At 46.6% G+C, this 15,659-nt stretch overlaps 1 protein-coding gene across 6 annotated transcripts in view; it reads right to left on the minus strand.

The window, feature by feature from the left end:
• Positions 1–1,943: 1,943 nt before the first annotated feature.
• Positions 1,944–15,659, minus strand: part of Dag1 (dystroglycan 1) — a 59,061-nt gene continuing 45,345 nt past the window's right edge. For all 6 annotated transcript variants that reach the window (XM_034483736.2, XM_034483734.2, XM_034483735.2 and 3 more), the window contains one exon: positions 1,944–6,744. In XM_034483736.2, coding sequence (XP_034339627.1) covers positions 4,342–6,744 — 2,403 coding nt within the window. In that variant the 3' untranslated portion in view covers positions 1,944–4,341. The remainder of the gene's footprint in view (positions 6,745–15,659) is intronic.

Genomic DNA, 15,659 nt, shown 5'->3' on the forward strand with positions numbered 1-15,659 from the left:
GCTGGATTACACGTGTGTCATATCAGGCTTTTTGTTTTAAGGCTCATGTAGCCAAGACTGAGCTCAAATTTTTCTATGTAGCCAAGGCTCTCCTTGAACTCCTGCTCCTAATGCCTCTGCTTCACACATGCCAGGATTACAGGCGTATACTACGGTGCTAGACTGATTTAGATTTTTAAGGCAGCAATACTGAGACTGAAACTCAGCTTTAAAAGATTAGTACTTGAGATGGACCTTGCATATTTTAAAGAAACCAAGGAAGAGCTTCTTCTAGCTGCTCATTTGGTTGGAACATGGAGAAACAAGCTAGAAGCTACAACTTGGAAATAGTCTGGAGCCTCTAGAAGCCAGGTGAGCCACAATTCATAAACACACAAGGTCCTCTAGCCAATAGCCTTGTCTCTCCCATGATTGGCCCAGAGATCTTGGCTCTCAATGAACTGTTAAGAATTCACTCTCTGCTTTTTTCTCTACCTCTTTTGCAGGCTGACTCTGACTATAATTAATTATCTCAACTCCATTCCCTAGTTCACTGGGTATCTTAGAGCCCCTTGGAGATAGCACTGTCCTAACCTCAAAAACAGACTAGAGAGCCATGCTGGAGGGATCCCAGGAAGTGGCCCTGAGTCAAATCAACTAGAAAAGTGGGTTCCTATTAGTACCCTTCTATCTGCCCCCAACCACCTTCTATCACCCTGTTTAGCTCAAACGAGAGAGGCAGACTCGCTTCCATCAAGAAAGATCATAGGATCTTGGCGCAAGTGTTTGGGAGCATACATCGACCAGGCTCAACAGCAGATTAAGTGGACCCTTCCGCAGCCTGCAGCTTCTCTTCTTCCTGTTCCTGAGATCATTCTGAGTTAGATCTTAAGCTGAGCTTTCTGAGGGTCAGCTTAACTGAGAGCAATTGTAGGATCATTTCCTGGGTTCCTGCTGCAAGGCCTAGAAGGCTGAGTGAGGCACATGTCTTTGAACACCTGTCAGGAGTCTTTACTGACATGGTGTCTTTGGACAAAGTCCCATGAATCCCAGGTGAAACTAAGCAGCTGACTCTGCCCTAGAACTCCTGATTTTCTTGGCTCCACCTCCCAAGAACTTGGGTTATCGGTGTGTACCACCATGTCTGCCTTAAGACGGGGCCTTTATGCCTAGGCTGGCTATGCCTTGACATTTTCAAGGTGCTACACATTTATATCCTAACTCTAAGCACTGTTGGGCCATCAGGAAAAGTGAGATGCAAAGTCTGGTGAGCTGGCAGACGCAGAGATAAACCAGAAGAGGCACCAGTTTTGTAACCAATGGCCCTCTGGCAACAACTGCTGCATCTCTACTTCCCACAGGTAAGCACTGTCCCAGAAAACACCTGCCCTTTCCTAGGTCTTGAATATGCTCATTCTACCCAGAAGGCCTATCTATATCCTGACAGGCACTTGGGGTGGCCACCCAGAATCTAGAAGCTCAGGAACAAAGCACCCAGGCTAGAAACTGTTCGCTAAGGTTACGAGCCAATCCCAAGCCCATAGGTATTTTCAGGTAAAAGCCACAGTGGAGTCTCCAGCAGCCTATCTCCATCCCAGTCTTTAGGATTAGCCTGAAACCTGCCCAGAGACTGCCCCTTCTAAGGCAGGAAGTCTGTGATGGCATATTTCCCATCACCCTCCAGGGCACCCACTAGATTCCCAGTCATATCCTACCTTTGCAAACGAGGAAACTGAGGACCAAAATTAGTCTTGACTGACTCAAAGGCAGAAGGGGCACTAGAAGAAGCTTGCATTATTGGCAAAGTTCCTGGAATACCGACCTTGCCTTCTCAAGAGGTATACAAACAAAAGCTTCTGCACAGGTTCCCTGAGCTGCCTTCTCTAACATGACTGATTCCCTCCCATCATTCACACCCAGGAGCCATAAGAGCCCAGGTAAATAGGCAGACAAAGGCAATGGCATTGTAATAAAGACACTGCTTTTATTTAGTTTGATATGTTTCTATACAGAATGCAGAAAACACATCTTAAAATCATATAGAAGGAAATAAAAACACGTCAGTGGTTGGTGAACACTTGAATGTGAGATTGGCTCTCTGTCTCAGAGTCTGATGGCCATCGCCAGCTCAGGGCTCAGGGAGGAGGCTGCCTACAAAGGCATTGTTGCTGTTGTTATTCTGTTCACTGCCCCACTGCCTCCAGTTGCTATGACAACAGGCCACTCTGGGCCAGCCTCCTCTCTACATGGCAATGCCCAATGGTGGGGATGCTAAGAGCAACACAGTTATCTGGAAGGCTTTCCAAAGCCTTCACCTGCAATATTGGGATTTATTTATTTATTTATTTTTGATGAGGTCACCAGAAATAATTTCATCAGGTCAGATCCCTGCTCTTGACTCTGGAACATCAAGGAAACTCCAGCTTGGACCAGAGCTTGGAGGCACAAGGCCCAGCCACCAGCCATCCATGAAGCACTCATCGGCAGACTCCCCCATGGGGCACTGCTCACTGTAAAGAACCTTCCTGGGGGTGGAGCAGGAAGGGTAGGCCTTGTGGAAAATGCAGAAGGAACCACCGTTTGGAAGGAATGCTTCTGTCCTACTGGCCTTCCCTTCCTAAGACAGCGCACCCTCTACTAAACAGTCGATATGGCTTAGAAGTTACTGCTCCGTGTACAAAGGGAGCCTAGGTCCACCCACCCACCCTCCATCAGGGAAGGGATACATTATTGCAAAAGGCATTCCTCCCTAAAAGGTACCGGAAATAACTCAGACATCAAGAAAAGGCATGCTCAAAATGATTTCTTCCAAAGGAGGAGAATCAAAGCAGAGTGGGTGCCCCTGAGTCATGGGACAGAGATGCAGACAGATGGACAATATTCTGCTAAAAAAGGCAAAGGAAGCCTCTATGTGATCCAGAATTTAACCCATCAGGAAAAGAAGGGGGGAGGGTCAAAATGAGCAAAGCCGTCAGTCCCGTGAGACACTGGAGCTTGTACAAACTGCTGTGACGCATCACCGTTTTTAAATCTTTTTTTTAATAAAACAATTTGAGGCTGTATAAAAACTTTAGTAAAAAATTAGCTTTGAGAGCCCACAGGTTTTCACTATGAACTATTGCTGGCACTCCTCCCCAGTCACCAGACCGTTTCCAGTTGTTCAGGCCCAAGGCCCAGGACTGGAGCGCCAGAGAAGAGGGGGCAGGGTGTATGGGGTAGGGTTGTGGACTGTTGGGACAAAGTGGCCAAGGTCAAGTGAGGAAACAGCATCACATGACATAAAAATATTGCATCTTCACCAAAATGTCCCCCACTGAGTGTTTTAAAGACCATAATATTCCTTTTAAGAGGGAAGGAAACAAAACAAAACCAAACCAAACCCACAGAGAAGGGGAAAAGAAAGGTTGATGAGGTGGAGTCCTTCCACCTTCCCAGGTGCCCCGACGAGCAGCTGGCCCACCTTGGAGCACCTAGGTTGGAGGCCACAGCCACCAATGCCTTTTGGAGTCCCTTTCCCACAGAAATGAAGACCCCCTTGGTGGTAGGCCACTAGCGAGCATGGGGTAGAGGTCAGGATGCCCATGGCCCAAGAGGCCCCTCCAGCTTCCAGCTCCTGGCAACAGCGGGAGAGCAAACCCAGCACCAGGGCCCTGGCACCCGAGCCAGGACCAGGAGGCCCTCAGTCAGGCTCTGGGATATCAGAGCAACCAAGTTGACATAGTGTGAAAAAATAGGATTCCTTTGATAAAAAATACTGTCCCTTGGTCTTCTCTAAGCTTGAAACACCCTGGGAGCTTGTTTTTAGCAAAGCAATTCCCCATACCCACCCAAAAATTATACGTACAAGTTTAGGTAAACAGCAGATTAAATGTAAAAACTTAACTTTAATTTCTGAAAGTCCTTTGAATTTAATCCTTAGCTACTGTTTTCCATGTTACATCCTGCAGCTAGACACACATGAATAGAAAAAACAGTACAGTTAGTGTTAAAGGCAAAATGCAGAGTGCTGGGGCCGCCCAGCACTGCCTGCGAGTTCATTCACGGTTCCTCGCTCCCTCCGTCTACTCTACTCAAACAGTGCTTCAGAGCCACCAAAAACGCAGCGAAGACTTTCCTATGAACAAACAAAAAGCTGTTAGGCAAAAAATAAAAATAAAAAAGTCCCCCAAAGTCTCTCCAGCAGCTTTGGGGTTTGGGAGGACCAGAGAGGGCGGGCTTGTCCAGGCCCTGTGTGTCAGTGTGTGCTAGGTCAGGTGTTTGGTACCGGTGGGCAATGGTCTGTGGGCCACCGGTCTCTACAGACAACACCGAGTTGTCTCCAGGCCCCTGCCCTACCCCTGCCTCCACCCAGGCGCTTGTGGGTTAAGGGGGGACATACGGAGGGGGTGATCGGTATGGGGTCATGTTCTTGGGACGGGAGCCCTTGCCCTCCATGGGAGCTGTGAAGGGTGGGGGTGGCTGGTAGGGAGGGGCATTAGGATCCTCATCCCGCAGGGGTGTGTACTCTCCCACAGGGTCCTGGTTCAGAGGAGTGGTCTCGGGCACACTCTGGTTGGGGTACTCAGGAGGTGGGAGGGGAGCCTTCTCTTCCTGCAGGATGAGCGGCATGCTGGAAGAGGGTGGGGGCTTGGAGTCATCCAGCTCGTCTGCAAAGATGATAGGCACCCCCTTCTTGATAAAGGTGGCCTGGTCCTCAAGGGTCAGCTTGCCCTTCCTCTTCTTGCGATAGCAGATCATAGCAATGACTCCAGCAAGGAGCAGGATGGCTGCGACCACAACGGCCGGGATAACTGTGTGCAGGTAGACATCGTCCTCACTGCTCTTCTCAGGGTCCCTGTCTGGAACCTCTGTGGCTGGTGCTACTGAGGTTCCAGGAGAGGGTGGTGCCGCAGGGATGAACTGGAGGTGCCGACAGCTGCCAGAGCCCGTCACAGCAATACTCATAGCCTTAAAGTCAGGCTCCAGAGCATTGGAGAAGGCAGGACGAGGTTTCCCATTCTCATCAGCAATCCTGCGGCTCAGCACTACGATCTGCTCCTTGGGGCAGGGCTCCAGAGGCAGAGTGTTGTTGGTCCATTCGACCACAATAGAGCCCCGGGTGATGTTCTGAAGGGTGATGGAGCTGCAGTTTCGATCCCCAAAGGCAAAAGCTAGCTTCTTTACCAAAGCAATTTTCTTGTGGATGTCATTCACCACCGGTGCTGGATCACCTGCAAGCTTGGCCTTGAACCGTGCAGGAGCCTTGTCCCCTTGTGGGCGCTTGTGAACATGGATCTCGAAGGCGTCCACAGCAGAGAGGCCCCCTTTGTCTGTGGCATGCATGAAATACTCATGTTTTCCCACATGACTGCTGTCAGGCAGGCCATACATAAGCTGGCTGTTGCTGTTAAACTGAACCCAGGACTTCTCACCTACTAACTGCTGTTCTCGCAGTTTCAGGGTCAGCTTGAGCTTGTCGGTAGTGGTATCCTCATTGTCATAGAAGGTGTCTGATGGAATCTTTACTTCAAAGTAGGTTCCCACCCAGGCATCTACCCTGTCAATGTGGTTCTTGAGCTCTGGCCGTTGGTTAGGTTCTCCCCCACGGGGCACTCCACTGGTGGTAGTACGAATTCGAGTGGGTGGGGAAGCTGTCTCCAATCTGGTGATGGGTGCTTTGGTGGTGACCCGGGGCACTGGACGGGGTGTCCGTGGTTTTTTGGTTGGCCTTCGAGTTGTGGTAGTAGATGAATCAGTTGAAGGCGTTGCTGGTTTTGGTGTGGATACTCGTGGCTTCTTTGTGGTAGTTGTTGGAGGAGTAACAACTGCTGTGGGCTCTACATAGCCAGGGATTGTCAGTGTTGGGCGGATCTGGCCAGAAACTGTGGTACCAGCTTCTGACACCCGAGTAGGCTGGATAGGGCCCAGAGTTGGGGTCTGAATAATGGCACCTCGAGTCCGAATGGTGACCGTGGGCTTCCCTGGAACAGGATCCCTGACAGGAGGAGCCATGGTCTCTGTTGGAGGAGCCATGGCTGGAGATGTGGGAGTAGGCACTATCCTGGATGGTGGCTCCTGAATGGCCGTGGTTGGGGGTCCAATGGCAGTAACAGGTGTGGGCGTGGCATGGATCTGCCTCCGGATTCGTTTGGGGAGAGTGGGCTTCTTATTGGCAATATGCCAACCCACCACAGGATAACCAAGTTGGGCAGACATAGCACCCTCCCTAGCAGGGGTTTCTACACCACGGATGTCAGGGACGCTATTCTGGTTCAAGGAACAGCCTAGTTTCCAGGACAGCAGAGCCCCATTCTCTACCACTTTCTTTGCATTTCCTGGGCCAGCCATGAAGGCCGACATGTCAAATAGTCTATTATTCACTACAGGCACCAACTTCATGTTGTGAATTTCTACTTCTGAGAAGCTCTGCATTCTGTTCAACAGATCAATCCTTTGCTTTGGGGTCATCTTAGTGAGGTCAGCATCCAGAATCACTGTAAGGACAGTCACTGGCTCGTCAGCAGCACAGGCCGATGACACTACTTCACCAGGGTCTGATGAGGCTGCCCGTACAGACTGTGGCTCGTTGTGGTCTTCGGGGTAGACCTCGATAGAGAACACACTGGAAGTCTGGGGGACATGGCTTCCATTGGCTCCCAGGCGTGCAGCACTCACTGAGATGTAATGTACACCTTTATCAGTGTCAAGAGGAAGGCCTTCCAAAATATGACTGTGTGGGTCCCAGTGTAGCCAAGACGGCAAGGCCTCCTTCCCTGCTGCAGACACCTAAAAGAAACATAAGTGAGAGTTATAAATGTTATCATCACTGCACAGCCTAAAACGGTCACCACAATAAACCATGGGTCTAACCTGAGTTATGTGATAAGCTGAAGGAATAATTTAGAATTCCTGCTGGGGCCGGGCAGTGGTGGCACACGCCTTTAATCCCAGCACTTGGGAGGCAGAGGCGGGTGGATTTCTGAGTTTGAGGCCAGCCTGGTCTACAAAGTGAGTTCCAGGACAGCCAGGACTACACAGAGAAACCCTGTCTCAAACACCCCCCCCCCAAAAAAAAAGAGAATTCCTGCTGGGAAATCCAACTCATCACCTCCTGAGGAAAGCAGTGATGCTCTGTTAGATGACACACAAGACTGGGACACATTAACACACATTAAGATGTCATGGTCCTTAAGGATGTATGGACTTTGACTGGGTGTTATAGCGTTCAGAGGTAATCTAGAACTCAGGAGGCCGATCTAAGGAGGGATGAACTGAAGGCCAGTCTGGGGTGCAGTTTGAGACCCTGTCTCTAAAAACAAACAAACAAAGCTGGAGAGATGGCTCAACAGTTAAGAGGGAAGACTGCTCTTCCAGAGGATTGGGATTTTGTTTCTAGCACACACATTGGGCAGCTGTAACTGCAGCTTCTGGAGATCCTAACCTCCTCTGGCCTCCTCTAGCAATTGCACAATGTGTACATAAACTCATACAGGCAAACATACTGATACATAAATTTAAAAAATAAATCTTAACAAATAAAACCAGTGAAAACATGTAAATTAAAAAACAAAGATTCTTGTGGACTTTTATACAAGTGATACACCTTATCTGCCTGCTCCTGAGGTACCCTTTCCAATCCCTCTATTACTCTCTGCAGACACATACTGCTCAGGTCTCTGCAGACACATACTGCCCAGCTCAGAATACCTTGTCTGCACACAAAGGGAAGTGCACATAAGTCTGGAGATATGGAAAGTCCATACCCCAGAATGATTTGTTTTACAATCACCAATGCATAAAGATAGGGTACACATTTCTTATAAAATAGTTGGAATGTCTGTCTAAATGAATCCCACTTCTCAAACCCCAATATCTGTGGTACCCAGAGTAGGGGACTAAAATTATTCTAGAACAATGTCGACCACAGGAATGTCAGGATGAGCTCAGTTGACAGTATTTTTCTAGACTGCACCAAACCTTGGGCTCAGTCTCCAGGACTAATACAGTGGGTGTGGGAAATACACAGTGAGTCTGACTTAAGGTGAGATCCATAAAACCAAGTATCAGAAAGGAAGGAAGGGAAAGGGAAAGGGAAAGGGAAAAAGGGAAAAAGGGAAAAAGGGAAAAAGGGAAAAGGGGAAAAGGGGAAAAGGGGAAAAAGGGAAAAAGGGGAAAAAAAAGGGAAAAAGGGAAAAAGAGGGAAAAAGAGGGAAAAAGAGGGAAAAAGAGAAAAAGGGAAAAAGGGAAAAAGGGAAAAAGGGAAAAAGGGAAAAAGGGAAAAAGGGAAAGGGAAAGGGAAGGAAAGGGAAGGAAGGAAAAAAGTCATCTGCAATCTCTAAAGGAGAGGTGATGAGAAAGAAACATGCACAGCCTGCCTCTGCCCTTGACACAGAAGAGTCCTAAGGAGCTCAACTCTTTATTATCCCCAAAAGAATCATTCAGACTTCTTTCAGTGTGCAAGTCCTTTCCCACAGTGATATAAATTAAAATATTCAGATACCCAAAGGAATTTCTATCAGCTGACAAGAAAGAATATAATACTTGCTTCTAGCCCAGGTCCCATGTTCACCTTTCACCTTTGTGAAACATGAACTCCTGTCAGGTCACACATTCTCCACTCTGACTCCAAGTGCTTTCAGCGCAGGATCCTGCTCCAAGTCCAGAGACACGATGGACAACAGGAGGCACATCTTTAACACTAGCGCAGGGATTATTTTTAATTTAAGGCCATAACAGCTTAACATGGGCCCTGTGGCAAAGGAGTTAATGCCATGCCTCTGGACACCCCAGTGTTTACCTAGGTCTCCTTCCTACCAAAAGCCAGGAAACTGAGTATTTAGAGGAGACTTCAGTTAAACCTCAGATTTTTACCCAAGACACCTTCTATCAGAGACTTTAAATGCCAGATTTAAAATTCTGATCCCCAGCCAAGTGTGTGGTACATGCCTTAATACCAGCACTCAAAACAAGCAGATCTCTGTTGAGTTCAAGGCCAGCCTGGTCTACAAAATGAATTTCAAGCCAAGGATACACAGAGAAACCCTATCTTAAAAACAACAACAACACCAGGCAGTGGTAGCGCACACCTTTAATCCCAGCACTTGGGAGGCAGAGGCAGGTGGATTTCTGAGTTCGAGGCCAGCCTGGTCTACAGAGTTCCAGGACAGCCAGGGCTACACAGAGAAACCCTGTCTCGAAAAACAAAAAATACAAACAAACAAACAAAACAACTAAAAGCAACCCCTAATCCCCTATAGTCTTCACTGTGAGATGACCAGTAAGTCCATATTCTTTACTTATGCCTTCTTACACAGAACATAACTTGGAAGGAGGAGGGCTCACGGCCATATTGGCAGGAGGCTGTAGCAGAGCAGTATCCATATGCATTACATGCCAGGAAATACAACCAAAGGCTCTTACTCTAAAGCAGTACCCTTCAAGGCATGGAGAGAGAGCAACTGAGGAGACGTTTCCATTACTTATTATTCATCAAAAAAGGTTCCATTCACAGTCTCAACTGGCCAGTCAAACACAGCCAGAAGGGCGTAACTGAAGAGTCAGACCCGCGCTACGACTCAATTAATTTTAATGTGCTTCTGAACCCAAAGACCGTAAGTGCTGTCATTCAGGGCCTACAAGATCCATCTATGCAGGAAGTGCAGGGAAGCAGCGCCATGGACAAGCACTTGCACTGCTGACAGTGGCCTTCAAAATCAATTCCCTCATCATATTACAAACCTCCTGGTGGGTCCTCACGTCTCTATGGTAGCATATTCCAACAGGTATCTTTGTACTCATCAAGCCCTCGGCCTTTCCCTGTGTTCACTTACAGATATGCCAGGTGCCTTCTTTCCCTGGTCCCTATTAAAGCCTATACCACCTGCTTAAGTAAAGTCCCTACAACCTTCCCTCAGACCTTGACAGCGGCCCTTCACCTTCAGCTCTTCCCCTTAATCAAGTCAATCTAGCTAGGCCAACCTGCAAGATTACCTCGAAGGCTGGCTGCAAGGAGTCACAGAAAACACTCTGAAGCGTGGCAGTCACGAGGCAGAGTTACATACAGAGAAAGAACACAGGTCCAGCTTGAGGCCAGAGGGTCAGACATCAGAAGTGATAAGCCACACTAACTGAAACAGAGCCACAACTGCAAGGGAAAATCACTCTTCCCACGTCCAGATATATCAATGTCAGAACTACACCTGGTTCCTCTCAGAGGCCAGGACCATGGGACCATATTCCAGCCCCGCCGGCACCCTTCTGATCTGAGCTATGAAGTACTTTATCTGATGTTAACTATTCTCCCCTAAAAATTAATCTTTGGGACTAGAGAGATGGCTCAGTGGTTAAGAGTAGAACTGCCTATAACTCTAGTTTCAGAAGATCTGATGTCCTCATCTGGCCTCTGCAGGTGTTCGCACACATGCAAGGCATATCCTTATGCTCAAGCATGAACACATATACAGAAAAAAAATAGACCTTTAAAACTTTAATCATCATCTCCCCTAAAGAGCAGCTAAACATAGTTATAGCCACTCAAAAAGTTCTCACAGTCAGTCCTTCTACCCTACGCCTTGGCATCTATTTTTACTTTATTATTTTATTTCTCAGCTCTTGCCAGTAATTAAAAAAAAAATAATTGAAGCCTCTATTTTCAATAAGTATTTAAGTTGATAAGTCTGGACAAATACCATTCTGACAGCCCACTCCCAAGGATGCTTTCCTTTGCCAACCCACATTTCCCGGTGTGCCATGTTCACAAGGGGTCCATTCAGAACCAGGGAACACCCACTTGAGGCAGGAAGAAACTGCAGTTCATCTCACGCAGGCTGCATTGCCACAAAGCTCTCAAGCATCCAAAGGAAAAAAAAAAAGCTCCTTTCATGAACCCTCTTCCTGACCACAGAGAGTAGCCATTGTTCTCAGGCAAACAATTAGGTAGCCCATGCCAGCAGCTGAGCAGAGTCCCAGCAAGGGCTGCTCCCAGCCGGCCGACATCTTGGGCTGAGGAAAGTCCACATTGTCTGCAAGCAAGGGGGCTGAAAAAAAGCAGGGATGAAGAAATACACCCTCACAGGCTGCAGCAAAATGAGATCTCTAAGAGGGTTCTACAAGAGACAGCCCCATCTTTCAGGTGATATGAAGTATTTCTTGCCTACTACACTTTTGTTTTATTTTTCCAGACAGGGTCTCACTCTGCAGCTGAAGCTGACCTCAAACTGAAAGAAAATCCTCCTGCATGTCAAGATTATAGACATGCGCCCTAGACACCAACTCCTCCCCAGCTACCCTACAGAGGAGGTACTAAGCCCGAGTTGCTGCCTGCTAACCATGCTGTAGGCTGGGCTCATAGAAGGACCTACAGTTGAAGACTCTCTATGATAGACTATGGCCACAGCATGACCTGGAGTGGCCCAGACTCAACACTTATGCCAATGGGCTTTGAGACTTCATATCAGGTGTGAGGTGGAAAGGAATCTTTATTCCCTCTGCTAGCTCATAAATATTTGAAGGTCTACTGGGTAACAGGAGGCAACATACAAAATAACATAAAGCAAGAATTTCAAGCATGTGTTTATTACTGAGGATGTTTGTTTTGTTCTTACTCTGAAACCCAGACTGGCCTTCAACCATCTCAGCCTCCTAGAGTGCTGGGTTTATAGGCAAGTACTATGCTGGGTATCCAGGACAGACATTCAGGAAGAAGGTAACAGCGTTTGTGGGAAGACTGCTTTCACCAGATGGAGAACAGAACTCTAATATCTCAAAGGAAATTCAAACTGAAAAGAGATGCCAGTACAAAGAAAGAGGGCAGAAGGAAAGGAGGAGGGAGCCAAGGGCCTGAAGTAGCCCTGAGAGAGGAGTCACCAGAGCAGAAGGGGGTAGACGAGGTGAGGGTAAGAGACAAGGAGGCAAAGGGGAGAGAAAGGAGAGGTGGGGACAGATCATAGGACTTAGATCTTCATACAGATCAGTAACAGGAGACTGGGCAGATTCAAAATGATAAACTGTCTCTTACTTTAGTATGAAAAAGACCCTGAGAGTAAGTTGTCTTGGAAGGAGGGCGCCAGGTGCAAGGTGTCAGCTGTGATTTGGAGATTATCCTACACAAGCATCTTGGTAATAACATCTAAAGTACTCCTTCTGTTGTTTGTTTGCTTGTTTGAGACAGAGTCTCATGTGTTCAACCAGGCCTCAATTGACTGTGCCAGCCAAGGATGGCCTTGAAGTCCTAATCTTCCTGCCTCCACCTCTCCAGGATTCCGATTATAAACTTGTGCTAACATATTTGACCTAAAATGTTCCTTATGTTAGGCATGGTGCCACATCACTTTAATATGAAAATACAAGCAAGCAGATCTCTGTGAACATACTGAGACAGGAAAGAAAAATGGCCTAATAGCAAAAAATAATACTGGACAGTCACTGAAAGTTACATTCACCATAAGTGTTAAAAATCATGGGATAGTGGGCTGGAGAGATGGCTCAGTGGTTAAGCACACTGATTGTTCTTCCAGAGGTCCTGAGTTCAATTCCCAGCAACTGCATGGTGGCTCACAACTATCTGTAATGGAATCTGATGTCTTCTTCTGGTGTGTCTGAAGAGAGCAATTGTGTACTTACATATATAAAATAAATCTTAAAAAAAAAAATCATGGGATAAAACTTGAGCTACAACAAATAAGGAAAGGTTAAACAGGACCAGAAGATGGCTCAGTGCTTAGAGATGCTAGATTTGACACTAAGACTGTGAGCTGAGTTTGACTCCCAGGACCCACATGGAAGGAGGGAACCAACTCCTCTAATTTCCACACAAGATCTAAGGCACATTCCCCTCACCACAACCACACCCACACCCAAATAAATGTAATTAAAAAACAAAGGCTGGAGAAATGGCTTATCACTTAAGAATACTTCTTCCCAGCACTTGGGAGGCAGAGGTAGATTTCTGGGCTAGCCTGATCTACATAGTGAGATCCACTCCAGACAGTGCTACATAGTGAAACACTATCTCAAAAACAAAACAAAACACCCATAGGTCTCACCAACATAACTGCCCAAATGTGAGCTGTAACAAGGATAAAACCAATGGACATGCCAAAAGTGGATGGAGAAAGGCCAGGAGGCCTCAACCCTACACAAAGAATCGTGAACAGCTGAGGAAAGCTGGGAGCGGGAGAGGTGCTCTTCACAGGCAAGAGCACGCCAATTGGTTGCCCAGTGCCAAATGGTCAGCCCTGAAAACATTCACATAAGTAAAATTATACAGACGGAGCAGGTTGTATTTAGAAACACATATATACATATACAAGTAAAAAAAAGAGGCCATGAATTTCCAGAAGACTAGAGAAGGGTATATGAGATAGTTTGGAGGGAAGAAAAAGGAAGGGAGAAATATTGTAATTGTTTTACAACTCAAAAAAGGAAAAAAAGAGCTGGGCGGGCAGTGGCGGCGCACGCCAGCACTTGGTAGGCAGAGGCAGGTGGATTTCTGAGTTCGAGGCCAGCCTGGTCTACAGAGTGAGTTCCAGGATAGCCAGGGCTACACAGAGAAACGCTGTCTCAAAAACAAACAAACAAACAAACAAAAAAAGAGGAGAAAAAAAAAGGATACAAGGATACATTTCTTACAAGGACCCATGCTAGGAGGTTCCCGACCACTGCTATCTGCAGGTGTTATGGATCCTCGTGTACATCCTCCATAGCCACACAGAGCTGGCATTCACTCACACTGACAAATACGTAAAAATCAGGGTCAATCTAAAGTGTCTGTACATATGTAGTATGTTCACCTCTTTGTTTGCTTGGTTGGTTGGTTGGTTGGTTGGTTTTTCAAGACAGGGTTTCTCTGTGTAGCCCTGGCTGTCCTGAAACTCACTCTGTAGACCAGGCTGGCCTCAAACTCAGAAATCCGCCTGCCTCTGCCTCCCAAGCGCTGGGATTAAAGGCGTGCGCCACCACCGCCCGGCTGTGTCCACCTCTTAATAAGCATAGAAAATAGAAGCCACAAAACTTTTCTCTTTCTCTTCTCACATACTTTGCAAGCCTATGTAACTTTTTAAAATTTTGTTTTTAGATTTATTTACTTTATTTCATGTGTATGACTGTTTTAGGGCATATATATCTGTGTTCCACATGCATACTTTTTGCCCTCAAAGGTCAGAGGAAGTATCTGAAACTTGAAGTTATGGGTGGTTGTGAGCCACCAAGTATGTGCTAAGAATTTAACCCAGGTCCTCTGAACAAGTGTTTTTAACTCCTGAGCCATCTGTCCAGCCCTTCTGTTGTTATAATAGTGAAAAAACATTCCTTTAACATAGATTTTTCAGCCAGGTTGGTGGCGAACACCTGTAATCCCACCATTCAGCAGAGAGACAGGAAGATCATAGTTCAGAAGCCAGTGAAAGACTGTCTCAAAATAAGGAAGTAAATACTTTTTCGAGCTTATTTTTACAAGTGAGAAAAATCAAAGCTCCAAGAATCAGATCATTACTTACTTTTCCAAATCTTCAATCCATACAGCCTGGTTCTGAAGAGCACGACGGCTACAGAATCAAAACTAGAGTCTAGTGTGCTGGGCAAGGACTCTGTTGCTGAACTACACCCCAGTACTTCATCTGTTTTCCTACAGGCTCATCAGCTACTAAACTGTTTGTTCTCCACAGATAAATATGTTCAGATAAAATCCTGTTTTCCCAGCAAAAGCTCTTTATGCCCCTGGTGAATAAGCCTGTTATATGTCTCTGCCAGATACTATAAATATCTAATCACTGTATCAATTCAAGATACTTCTGGTCAAAATTAATCCATGTAAAACATTCCAATAACCATTGGAACAAAGGCAACCAACGCAGAGTCAAAACATTTAGAGGGCCATATAAAAACAGGCAATCCTTCAGAGGTACCAGTCCTTAACTAATAGATTAGCATCTGGCCTGCTAGGGTACAAAGAGTTCTATGGTCTGGTGGTGGTGGTGCATGCCTTTAATCCCAGCCATCAGGAGGCAGAGGCAAGAGAATCTCTGAGTTCAAGGCTAGCCTAGTCTACAGAGCAAGTTCCTGGACAGCCAGAGCTACATAGTGAGACCCTATCTCAAAAACAAACAAGCAAGCAAGCAAGCAAGCAAGCAAACAACAACAGAGACACAGATCAATACTGATATCAATCTATATGGAATTCATCTGCTCTATGAGCTAGGGTCTTCAGAAGTAAGGTCACCCTGCAAATAAATAGTCTGTGATTTACAGAGAATGGGGTCCAAAAGGAAAAGGAGAATAGGTCCACCCACATTAAAAGAAGCAACAGATTCACCTCTTCCTGGTAAGACTGGCATGGAATCTATGGCCATTCAACCTAGAAACCTGGGTTTGTATGTCAAAAAGGACATACCAGACTTTGTGAAAGTTTCAACCAAGAGCCGACAGGGACAGTGCTGCTGGGCTGGAGCTGGAGAGATGGCTCGGTGGTTAAAAACACTGGCTGCTCTTAGAGGACCTGGGTTTGGTTCTCAGCACCCGCATGGCAGCTCACAACCATGTGTAACTAACTCCAGTTCCAGGGAACTCACATACTCTTCTGACTTCAGCGGACAGAGGCACACACATGGTGTACATAGGTACATGTAGACAACACACACATACTTTAAAAAGGAAGAAAAAGGTGCTGCTGGGCAACTGTCCAAGCTTAGGCCTTAAAAGGAGAA

Source organism: Arvicanthis niloticus, chromosome 21 (genome assembly GCF_011762505.2).
Source record: "Arvicanthis niloticus isolate mArvNil1 chromosome 21, mArvNil1.pat.X, whole genome shotgun sequence".
NCBI lineage: Eukaryota > Metazoa > Chordata > Mammalia > Rodentia > Muridae > Arvicanthis > Arvicanthis niloticus.